General features: G+C 43.5%; 1 protein-coding gene across 1 annotated transcript; it reads left to right on the top strand.

The window, feature by feature from the left end:
- The first annotated feature begins 2 nt into the window (after window positions 1–2).
- Window positions 3–8,455, top strand: napab (N-ethylmaleimide-sensitive factor attachment protein, alpha b). The gene is made up of 11 exons (XM_029123294.2): window positions 3–268; window positions 965–1,044; window positions 1,131–1,247; window positions 2,829–2,875; window positions 3,090–3,167; window positions 3,429–3,484; window positions 4,848–4,932; window positions 5,476–5,580; window positions 5,668–5,736; window positions 7,956–8,006; window positions 8,276–8,455. The coding sequence occupies exons 1-11, from the start codon at window positions 171–173 to the stop codon at window positions 8,375–8,377; spliced, it is 888 nt and encodes a 295-aa protein (XP_028979127.1). The 5' UTR covers window positions 3–170; the 3' UTR covers window positions 8,378–8,455.
- The last annotated feature ends 3,205 nt before the right edge of the window (window positions 8,456–11,660 follow it).

The following is an 11,660-nucleotide window of genomic DNA, read 5'->3' as shown; positions in this document are numbered from 1 at the left end:
GTCAACAATTCTGTCTTTGAGGTCCCTTGTCACGTGAGATGGGTGATGTTACATTGTGGTGGCAACACTGATGTGACGGGAAGAATCAATGTGGATACTGAATTAGACGGTATTCTGTTCCTTGCTCTGGTTGCCGGCCTAACTAAACTAGCGAGTTAATCTTTGAAAACATGGATAACTCTGGAAAAGAGAAGGAAGCCTCGGCTCTCATGGCCGAGGCTGAAAAGAAACTCAAATCATCTCAGTCGTTTTTCGGGGCGTTATTTGGGTGAGCGGTCCAGATAGCTATCGCCGTTAGCAATCTAGCCAATGGCATTTCACAGTCTGTAGCTATGTTGTACATTAGCAAAAGGTTATGTATCTTCCCAATGTTGATTTTCGAGTATCACAATTATACATCTAAACATTTATTCTAGGACAAGCAACCTATTACCCATGCGTAAACTTGTTTGATTGACTTGACTGTCCCTAATTTCCTTACCCAGATAGCTAGCAGCTAATAGTCAAAACTTGCTGGACTGTGTAGCCAGCTACCAATCCTTTATGTTGTACACACACACACTGTCGAGAACAGTTCAGCTATTCAAACGTGCATTTTATTGTGTTCCTATATAATTCTATATTATCTTGTGAGTATAGTTTTATTTTTTACTACTACTATGGCCCCTTGTTTATTGACTTCACTGCGGGTCGACAGCGGATTTCGAAATGATGACGTCTAGTGTTCGGATTTAGTTTTACGTCCTGTTCCCCATTGGACCCTCTACCCCCATCCAATACTGCAGCTTGTTGTCTTCTTATTTTCAAAATTGCCTCACAGACCTTTCTAGTGCACGCGCACAAAACTGACTATGTAACATAGTATTTCCCCAATAATGTCACAGTTGTTCTTTATCGAGATAACACTGTTGACCATCTGCTTAGCAGCTTTGTCTTACTGTTCCTATTCCTCTTCTTCATGCAGTGGCTCGTCCAAAGTGGAGGAGGCCTGCGACATGTATGCCAGGGCTGCCAACATGTACAAGATGGCAAAGAACTGGTCTGGTGAGAAGACTTGTTGTAGCCATGTGGAGCTGGTGTGCTGTAGCATTGTAATAGCTGTGTAATGTGTGTTTGTGTCTGTGTCTCAGCTGCAGGTAACGCATTCTGCCAGGCTGCCCGGCTCCACCTCCAGGTGCAAAGTAAACATGACGCTGCCACTAACTTCATAGATGCTGGAAACGCCTTCAAAAAAGCTGACCCACAAGGTTCTCCCCCCTTTCTCCTGCATCTTCACTGTTCTGATATGTATTTTTATACCTGGTTGGTGTTTTGACCAATCAGATCACTTACGAAAGGGATCAGATGTGTGGATACCAGCACCAATCAATGGATGGGAAATGACTGAATTGGGTTGCTTGTGTTTTAGGCTCTGGGACAATGACCTCTCATGATAGGGCTGTTTTTTTTTTTATGACTATGTCCTTTAGCTGTTCTCATTCCTTTGGTTAATGTTTATCCAAAGAAATGAAACATTGACTTCATCCTGGAAAACGGGGTCGTTAGCAGCATCTGAACAAGTAGCCCAATACAGAGTGATTTAGACCAATTACATATTTATTTAAAAATATTTACTATGAAGTGGGTCACACAAATACCAAGAAATGCACTTACTTTAAATATTTTGGCTTTGGAAAGACCCCCCATCACATTCTGTACATTTTGCTCTTAATATTTTATTTACATGACAAATATCTAATGTACATAAATATGTAGAACCTATGACAATCCAAGTTGAGGTCAGATGCATCTTGTGTGCTTATCACCCTTGAGGTCTCTCTAGAATGTGATTGAAGTTCAACAGGGGCAAAATCATTTTATTTGACAAGTTTTAGAAAGGCAATCATCTGTCTGTATAAGGTCACAACCTTTACAGTGCATGTCAGAGTGAAAAACAAGCCATGAAGTCCAAAAAACTGTCCATAAACCGGATACTTTAGTTGAGACATAGATCGGTGGAAGTTATAAAAACTCCATCAATCAGGTCTTAATGGTAGAGTGACTAGATGGTAGCCACTCCTGACTGTTGCCTGATGGACTCTTGAGAGCATGAGGAAAACAATTATCTGGTTTGAGTCCAAAATTAAGCTACTAGGCTTTAATACCAAGCACTACCTATGGGGAAAACAGGGTACCACTCATCACCTGGCTAATACCATCTCTACAGTGAAGCATGGAGGAAGGACTGAGGGAAGAACATATGGAGCAAAATACAGAGAGGTCCTCGAAGAAAACCTGATCCAGAGTGTAGAGCACCTCAGATTAAGGCAAAGATTTATCTTTCAGCACGACAACGACCCAAAGCACACTTTCAAGACTAACCGGAGTGGCTTCAAGACAAGTTTGTGTGAATGTCCTTGAGTGGCCCAGCCAAAACCCAGAGGTCTGCTGTGATCGCTGCCAAAGGCGCTTCTTAAAAACTACTGTGTAATTGGTCTTGACTAGTTATGTACGTGATATTAGCATTTATTTTTTCTCATGAAATGAGCTCAAATTCCCAATATATATATTTTTTTTTTGCTTTGGTATTTTTGGATTATTCTCTGTAGATAAAATGTATAATTTACTACTTTTTGTCCATAACACCATAATGTGGAGAAATAAAAGGGGTCTGAAGACTTTGAGGAAGCTGTATATCCAGTGCCTTTGGAAACTATTCGGACCCCTTCACTTTCTTCACACTTTGTTCATATCTTTTTCAGAGTTAATTTGATGGGTCAAAAAAAATAGAACCTGCATGTGTTTCTACTGTGTCTGATTTATACCGTTTTATTTCCCTCCCTCCACAGAGGCTATCAACTGTCTGAACCGGGCCATCGAGATCTACACTGACATGGTGAGCACTTGTCTTTGTTGTAGGTCCAATCCACACGTCTTTGACAGGACTCGCTTCAGCCCATGAAAGACCTGTGTTTCTTCTGCGATAGACGATTCTGCGTTTCGTCAAGCAACATAAATGGATAGGGGTATTACATGGCCACAGTCGCACATGTTTTTGTTTCTTTCAGTCACTACTTTCCTCTCCCTTCTCCCTCTCTTCTTCCTGATAGGGGCGGTTCACCATTGCAGCCAAACATCACATCTCCATTGCAGAGATCTTTGAGACGGAGCTAGTGGACATCGATAAGGTTAGACAGACCAACAGCCGTCTATCTCCTATCATTTGCTGGACTTTCTTAGTGATTCATCCAGTATTGTTGAAAATTCTCCTCAGTTTAAAGCTGAGGGTCTGCCCTATAACCTGACTGTCGCGGTATAATATAATATCCTCATTGCTGGAACAGGGAGTGGTTGTAAGATTTCAGAGATTAGCCAGGTGCTGTACCACGGCCGAGGACAGCGTTGTCTTATAAGAGTTGGGTGTGTCTGAAAATGGTCTCTTTCGGCAGGCTATTGCTCACTACGAACAGGCAGCAGACTACTACAAAGGAGAAGAGTCCACCAGGTAGCAACACAGACATAATACACAATTACCTCAGATATAAATCCACGCACATAATAATACACAATTACCTCAGATATAAATCCACAGACATAATAATACACAATTACCTCAGATATAAATCCACAGACATAATAATACACAATTACCTCAGATATAAATCCACAGACATAATAATACACAATTACCTCAGATATAAATCCACAGACATAATAATACACAATTACCTCAGATATAAATCCACAGACATAATAATACACAATTACCTCAGATATAAATCCACAGACATAATAATACACAATTACCTCAGATATAAATCCACAGACATAATAATACACAATTACCTCAGATATAAATCCACGCACATAATAATACACTATTACCTCAGATATAAATCCACAGACATAATAATACACTATTACCTCAGATATAAATCCACAGACATAATAATACACAATTACCTCAGATATAAATCCACGCACATAATAATACACAATTACCTCAGATATAAACCCACGGACATAATAATACACTATTACCTCAGATATAAATCCACGCACATAATAATACACTATTACCTCAGATATAAACCCCATGGACATAATAATACACAATTGCCTCAGATATAAATCCACAGACATAATAATACACAATTACCTCAGATATAAATCCACGCACATAATAATACACAATTACCTCAGATATAAATCCACAGACATAATAATACACAATTACCTCAGATATAAATCCACAGACATAATAATACACAATTACCTCAGATATAAATCCACGCACATAATAATACACTATTACCTCAGATATAAATCCACGCACATAATAATACACTATTACCTCAGATATAAACCCCATGGACATAATAATACACAATTACCTCAGATATAAACCCCATGGACATAATAATACACAATTACCTCAGATATAAACCCACGGGCATAATAATACACAATTACCTCAGATATAAACCCACGGGCATAATAATACACAATTACCTCAGATATAAACCCACGGGCATAATAATACACAATTACCTCAGATATAAACCCAGGAACATAATAATACACAATTAACTCAAATATAAACCCACGGGCATAATAATACACAATTAACTCAAATATAAACGCTTGTGTATTGATTATATGCACTTTATAGCAGATGTTGTTGCGTATGATTTTGACTAAACAATGCTGTCGAATACATGTTGCAGATAAATACAATGAATAGAGTCAACATAATGTTTTACATTCCATAAGGTTGTTGTGCTGTACTGAATTATGTCTGTGTACCTGCTGTAAGTGTGAGCTAATTGTCCTTATGTCTGTCTCTCTACCTCCTTGTTCCATCAAAGCTCTGCTAACAAGTGCCTTCTGAAGGTGGCCACCTATGCAGCTCAGCTGGAGCAGTATCAGAAAGCCATAGAGATCTATGAGCAGGTGAGATCTGTCGATGAGTCTGGACAAAACTGCATCATGTTGTATCCGGAAGTTCTAATGAAATAATTTTAGTTAACTTAATCTTTACTGACCTGGGGCATTGGGATTTGACCTTTACTGACCTGGGGCATTGGGATTTGACCTTTACTGCCCTGGGGCATTGGGATTTGACCTTTACTGCCCTGGGGCATTGGGATTTGACCTTTACTGCCCGGGGGCATTGGGATTTGACCTTTACTGCCCGGGGGCATTGGGATTTGACCTTTACTGCCCTGGGGCATTGGGATTTGACCTTTACTGCCCTGGGGCATTGGGATTTGACATTTACTGACCTGGGGCTTTGGGATTTGATCTTTACTGACCTGGGACATTGGGATTTGATCTCTACTGCCCTGGGGCATTGGGATTTGATCTCTACTGCCCTGGGGCATTGGGATTTCACCATAGGGAACTGACCCCTCTAATACCACTTCCTCTAGCAGTAAAACTGTTTTATGGAATTGATGTCTAATTTTAATAATGGTATTGTCTGTGTTTTTTGAGGTTGGTACGAATGCAATGGACAGCACCCTGCTGAAGTATAGTGCTAAAGACTATTTCTTCAAGGCTACTCTCTGCCATTTCTGTGTGGACATGCTTAACGCCAAGGTAGGACTTCAACCAAATTCTCTCAATCACATCCTCCTCAAAGCTCCCAGGCCTCTTATCTAAGCAAACTGATTTCCTGTCTTCTAGCTGGCCCTGCAGAAATATGAAGAGATGTTCCCTGCCTTCTCGGATTCTCGAGAATGTAAACTGGTGAAGGTAAGGAATGGCTAGTTTGTCCTGTTTTTGGCACTATATTTACACAGGCATCTCATCTCACCTCTCATCTTAACCTAGCTGATTTACTTCACGCCTTTGAAAGCCACAATATGTATTTGAACTTTCAACAGTTGATATTCTCGAACAAAAAACACCCTAAAGAAGTGATCTTAGAAAACTTGACCCCACCTGCTGACCAATAGCGTTAGACATTTTGGAGGGACTTTTATTATTATAATAAATAGGGGTCTGGAGGGAAAGGGGGGGGGGGGGTGGGGGGGGTCTGGTGGGAGAGGGGGGGAGACGGGGGGGTCTGGTGGGAGAGGGGGGGAGACGGGGGGGTCTGGAGGGTGACGGAGGGAGATGGGGGGCTGGAGGGAGGCGGAGGGAGACGGGGGGCTGGAGGGAGACGGAGGGAGACGGGGGTCTGGAGGGAGACGGGGGGCTGGAGGGAGACGGGGGTCTGGAGGGAGACGGGGGTCTGGAGGGAGACGGGGGTCTGGACGGAGACGGGGGTCTGGAGGGAGACGGGGGTCTGGAGGGAGGTGGAGGGAGACGGGGGGCTGGAGGGAGACGGGGGTCTGGAGGGAGACGGAGGGAGACGGGGGGCTGGAGGGAGACGGAGGGAGACGGGGGTCTGGAGGGAGACGGGGGGCTGGAGGGAGACGGGGGTCTGGAGGGAGACGGGGGGCTGGAGGGAGACGGAGGGAGACGGGGGGCTGGAGGGAGACGGGGGGCTGGAGGGAGACGGAGGGAGACGGGGGTCTGGAGGGAGACGGAGGGAGACAGGGGGCTGGAGGGAGACGGAGGGAGACGGGGGTCTGGAGGGAGACGGAGGGAGACGGGGGGCTGGAGGGAGACGGAGGGAGACGGGGGTCTGGAGGGAGACGGGGGTCTGGAGGGAGACGGAGGGAGACGGGGGGCTGGAGGGAGACGGAGGGAGACGGGGGGCTGGAGGGAGACGGGGGTCTGGAGGGAGACGGGGGTCTGGAGGGAGACGGGGGGCTGGAGGGAGACGGGGGTCTGGAGGGAGACGGAGGGAGACGGGGGGCTGGAGGGAGACGGGGGGCTGGAGGGAGACGGAGGGAGACGGGGGGCTGGAGGGAGACGGGGGTCTGGAGGGAGACGGGGGTCTGGAGGGAGACGGGGGGCTGGAGGGAGACGGGGGGCTGGAGGGAGACGGAGGGAGACGGGGGGCTGGAGGGAGACGGGGGGCTGGAGGGAGACGGAGGGAGACGGGGGGCTGGAGGGAGACGGGGGGCTGGAGGGAGACGGGGGGCTGGAGGGAGACGGGGGTCTGGAGGGAGACGGAGGGAGACGGGGGGCTGGAGGGAGACGGGGGGCTGGAGGGAGACGGAGGGAGACGGGGGTCTGGAGGGTGACTGGTATGCAGAGGGAGACAGAGAGGAAACAGACAGTCAGCCAAGCTGGGCTTGAACTCCCGTCATCAGGGGGATGTTTGGTCTGGGCTGGGCTATCAGTGTTTCTTAATCCTGGTTCTCGGGCCACAAAGGGGTGCAGGTTTTAGTTTTTGCCCTGGCACTCACACACCTGTTTCAATTGTTGCCCTACCACTTACACACTTGATTGATGTAATTAACCTGTTATCAAGTCTTTAATTTGAATCAGGTGTGCTAGGTCTGTCTGTGTCTCCTACACACGCACACCCACCCACAGACAGACAGACATGTTACCAGTCAATCGTTTGGATACACCTACTCAGTCAAGGGTATTTATTTAGTTTTAATACTTTATTCTGATGCCCAGAGTATGCTCAGCTGTCATCAAAGCAAAGGGTGGCTACTTTGAGGAAGCTATAAATGTATTTATATATAAATGAAGCACTTTATTAGGTGCTACATGATTCCATGTGTTATTTCATAGTTTCTATGTCTTCACTATTATTCTACAAAGTGGAAAATAGTAAAACTGATGAAATACCCTTGAATGAGTAGGTGCCTCCAAACTTTTGACAGGTACAGTATATATAGGATTTAGAAATAGTCATCATGTTTATCCATTTGTATTTAATATTTACATTTAGTTGAAACAGTGCTTTGCACCTTGCTATTCCCATGGTTATTTTTTTGAAATAGAGTACTGTATGTTATTTAAGGATATCCTTAAATAACATAACATAACATAACAATAACATATATTTAAGGATATCCTTAAATAACAGGATTAAAAAGATTTGTTTCTTGTTCTTTTCTCTTCAGAAACTTCTAGATGCATATGAAGAGCAGAATGTGGAGGCCTACACCGACGCGGTAAGGGGAGCTCGTCAGTCCGTTTGGTTTTGGGACTTTAAGTCCATCAGTTGTCCTAAAGTCATGAATGGAAAGGAAATAAAAGGCAAAGACCACCATCTACAGAGCAAGTCACATGAACTAAAACCAGAACTATTGTGAATAAAAAATGAAAAGAAATAAGGAAGTGGAATCAATTACTGGAAGTAAACGATCTCTCTCTCTCTCTCTGTCTGTCTGTCTGTCTGTCCCTGTCCCTCTCTATCTGTCTGTCCATCTCTGTCTCTCAGGTGAAGGAATATGATACAATCTCCCGGTTGGACCAGTGGTTGACCACTATGCTCCTCCGCATCAAGAAGACCATTCAGGATGACGAGAGTGACCTCCGTTAACCTCCCCCTACACCCCCTCCTCAAACCCCACTGACCCCCCACACCCCCTCCTCAAACAAAAAAAAACCCTGCCCACCCCCCCACCCCACCCCACCACACACACCCCCCCCTCAAACCCCTTGACCCCTCATGCCTCCTCTTACCCAAACCTCTCCTGTACGCCTCCTCTCCCACCCCTGGCGTCTGCTCTGTTCCTCTCTCGTGCATTTTCACAGCTGCCCGATGGTCCAGCATTGTCCACTGGGTGTCTTCTGTCCCCTGCCCTGTGTGGAGCCCCGGTCAACACTGGTGTGTTCCCGTCTGTCCTCCACACCCACCTGTGGCGTCTCACAGGGCTAGATTGTCCTGCTCTCCAGAATGTCGTGCAACCCCAGCAGTGATTGACGGGATCTGTCCGTCAGGCCCGCGGAGTGCCTGGATGAACACAGAACCTGTAGACCACGCTGCCATGAGAGTGGGCCCGAGTGCCTTTACAATTTAACCAGCCGGTCGTTATGTACTGTTCACTGCACACTACAAAAGACCAGACGCTAAAGGAAGGTGCATATCCTGGATGAGCCATTTGCTCACGGGGGAGTGGCGTCTCAGACATACAAATGCATGTATTCACATAGTGGCCTTGAAAACCTTTATGAACTTTATTTTTATTATCTTTATCTATATTACATTTAATGTTTTTTTGGTTTTTTTTGGAAGACAATAAGCCACGAAGGTTCTCCATTACTATGATTTCAATAAACCCCCCCATACAGACTTTATCTTTTTTCAGAGTCTATATTTTAATAGTTTTAAATTACTTAATTCTTCGGTATTTTGGTCATCCCATTCCAATGCTTTGCAATTGTGCTTTTCTTTTGAAGAAGCTTTTGCTCTTGTTGTAATTAATTGTCATGGTTACTGTTATATAAGCCCAGGAGTCTGACAGCAGCTGCGACTTATGTTATTTTTTAAATGTAAAGCTATTGATTAAAAGTTATCAAGACTGTGGACAGGCTTTTGATTCAGGAAGATCAGGCCTGTTTTAAGTCTCCAGTGTGTGAGGGATGGGCAGGCTTCCTGTAAGGTCAGCACTGTCTCTTTGCAATCTTTTATAGTCTTATCTGAAAACATTGAATTAAATATAGTAAAGTGACATTTATTGAAGTGCTTTTATTGAATTGTGTTGGAAAAGTCAAACTGATTGGCACCCTTGATGAAGACAACCCTCAAAGCGAGGTCCGCTCCATTTCTTCGATGCAACCCTATAATCAGGGAATTATTTACCTGGGACACCAGGTGAGTGCCATTAATGAGGAAGAACAGAAAACAAGTAGGCTCTGCCTCTCTTAGGGTAAGAATTGAAGAACCCTGCTCTAGGTGATGGAATTTCTCAAATTATAGTTTACTCAAATGTACACAGAACACTTTGAATGTGGTCTTGAATAAAATATGAAAGTCGCTCCTAATAACTGTTGCCCAAACATTAAACAGGTACCAATAAGTCAGAGAAAAAAGGATTACATTTTCTAAGTGAAGGTATTAATATACAATAATATATTGATTATATTAGTATAAATATTATACAAATATTATTAACATTTATAAATATATTTCCCTGTAAGTATAGCTGTCTTAATGCTGCCTTTTTTCAACTTGATCTAGGGTGCAAATATTTAGAATTTGCCCCTGTGAATAATTTTGGGCAAATTTAACAAAAGGACCGTCTTAAAAAACGTGCCTAATGGTAGCTCGGTTTCCCAAATACTTGGGGTTTAAATACCTTAATGTGTCGTTTGATTTATGCAATTTACCAACTATTTGCAGGTGGCAGAAGTTGATGTACAAAATCTTGACAGTGGTATTCCGCATTTATACCAACCGTTTACGCACAAAATAAAAAATAAAAGGCTTAGTTCAAAACAATAGGCCTATTGCCATAGGCAGTTTCAAATGCAGCCTTTGTACATCATCTGTAAAAAGTGAAATCGCCTATGGGGAATGACGGGTGTTCGTGTTTATTAGATTTTCATGTTGTATCCGCTAGTGTGTAATGATGTAGTTTAGTGGTGCAAAACGCCATATCAACTAGAAAGGCTGGTGGCTCACACAAATGCGTAGTGTAACAGAGGGAAAGATGCTATCTTTATAGCTAATCTTCAAACCCTATAGCTCGGTTGCAGTGTAAACGTAGTTTATGAAACCCTGTATCTCCTCTTCCATGCCCCGTATAGGGGCGCTTTAAAGGCGCGGCAAGACCCGGGTTCGTCGCGGCTACTTTGCAGCAAACTTCTAGTTAAAGTATAGCATATACTGGTTATTTGGTTCTTTCTAGTGGCCATTTGTTTTGAAGTGGATATTTCGTTTGCGTACAAGGTCCAACCATATGGCTTTTGCATTTGACCGAACCCTTGCAAAATTGCTGGGCGCTACAAGGATGAGCGCCTGGGACACATTTTGAATTGACTGACTTACTCAGGGTCAGTAAAAAAATGTCCACTTACACGGAGCAGAGATTTGCTTTAATCCTACAGATGCTAAACACCTAAATGTACAGCAGTCTATATTTCCGTAATTTGTCGTATTAGAACAGTAGGCTACAGCTTAAGATGGACTTAATGACAACCTCGTTGCCCCAGTTTATCAACACGTTCACATCGGTCAACTTTTTTCCGGACAATCCTTTTGAAAGCCGTTTCGTTAAAAGTGAGCATCTACCCAATTCCCCCTATAAGATCTGAGAACTACTTTCTGCTCTTTGCTCGGTTGAATCAGTACAAAATGCTCCCAAGATAAACACTGAAAACGTGATCACAGTAGTGATACAGCTCTGGAAAAAATTAAGAGACTACTGCAAAATTATCAGTTTCTCTGGTTTTACTATTCATAGGTGTGTTTGAGTAAAATTAACAATTGTTTTATTCTATAAACTACTGACAACATTACACCCAAATTCCAAATATTTAATATTGTAATTTTTTTGTAAAAAAGTGTTAGTGTTAAGCCAACCTGATTGAGTGGGCCAGTACTCAATTTGGCAGGGCACAGGCCCAGCCGTGGCTTCGCCTCTGCCTGGGCACTTCGCTAAATAATGATCTTTATCTGCAGGTGTTTGAACACACCCATTACTGTTCTCCTTACAAAAGAAAACAATTTTGGCTAGAAGATCACAGACTCTGTCTTTCAAAATTAGAGTCCATCTGTGCAAAAAAAGCTTTATCAATAAACTGATTTTTTTTTTTATTGCAGCACTGCAACCACATTGGAGAAATGAATGAACAATTTTATTCATAACACGATTAGATTC

This window comes from Esox lucius, chromosome 1 (assembly GCF_011004845.1).
Source record: "Esox lucius isolate fEsoLuc1 chromosome 1, fEsoLuc1.pri, whole genome shotgun sequence".
Classification (NCBI taxonomy): Eukaryota; Metazoa; Chordata; class Actinopteri; order Esociformes; family Esocidae; genus Esox; species Esox lucius.
This window is presented reverse-complemented; position numbering and strand designations above follow the sequence as displayed.

What these genes read in the sequence shown, in the direction of transcription:
- napab (XM_029123294.2), top strand. Translation starts at nt 171, where the DNA reads ATGGATAACTCTGGAAAAGAGAAGGAAGCCTCGGCTCTCATGGCCGAG. An exon ending in TTTTTCGGGGCGTTATTTGG is followed by an intron (nt 269 to 964) that starts GTGAGCGGTCCA and finishes TTCTTCATGCAG; the next exon opens with TGGCTCGTCCAAAGTGGAGG. An exon ending in CAAAAAAGCTGACCCACAAG is followed by an intron (nt 1,248 to 2,828) that starts GTTCTCCCCCCT and finishes CTCCCTCCACAG; the next exon opens with AGGCTATCAACTGTCTGAAC.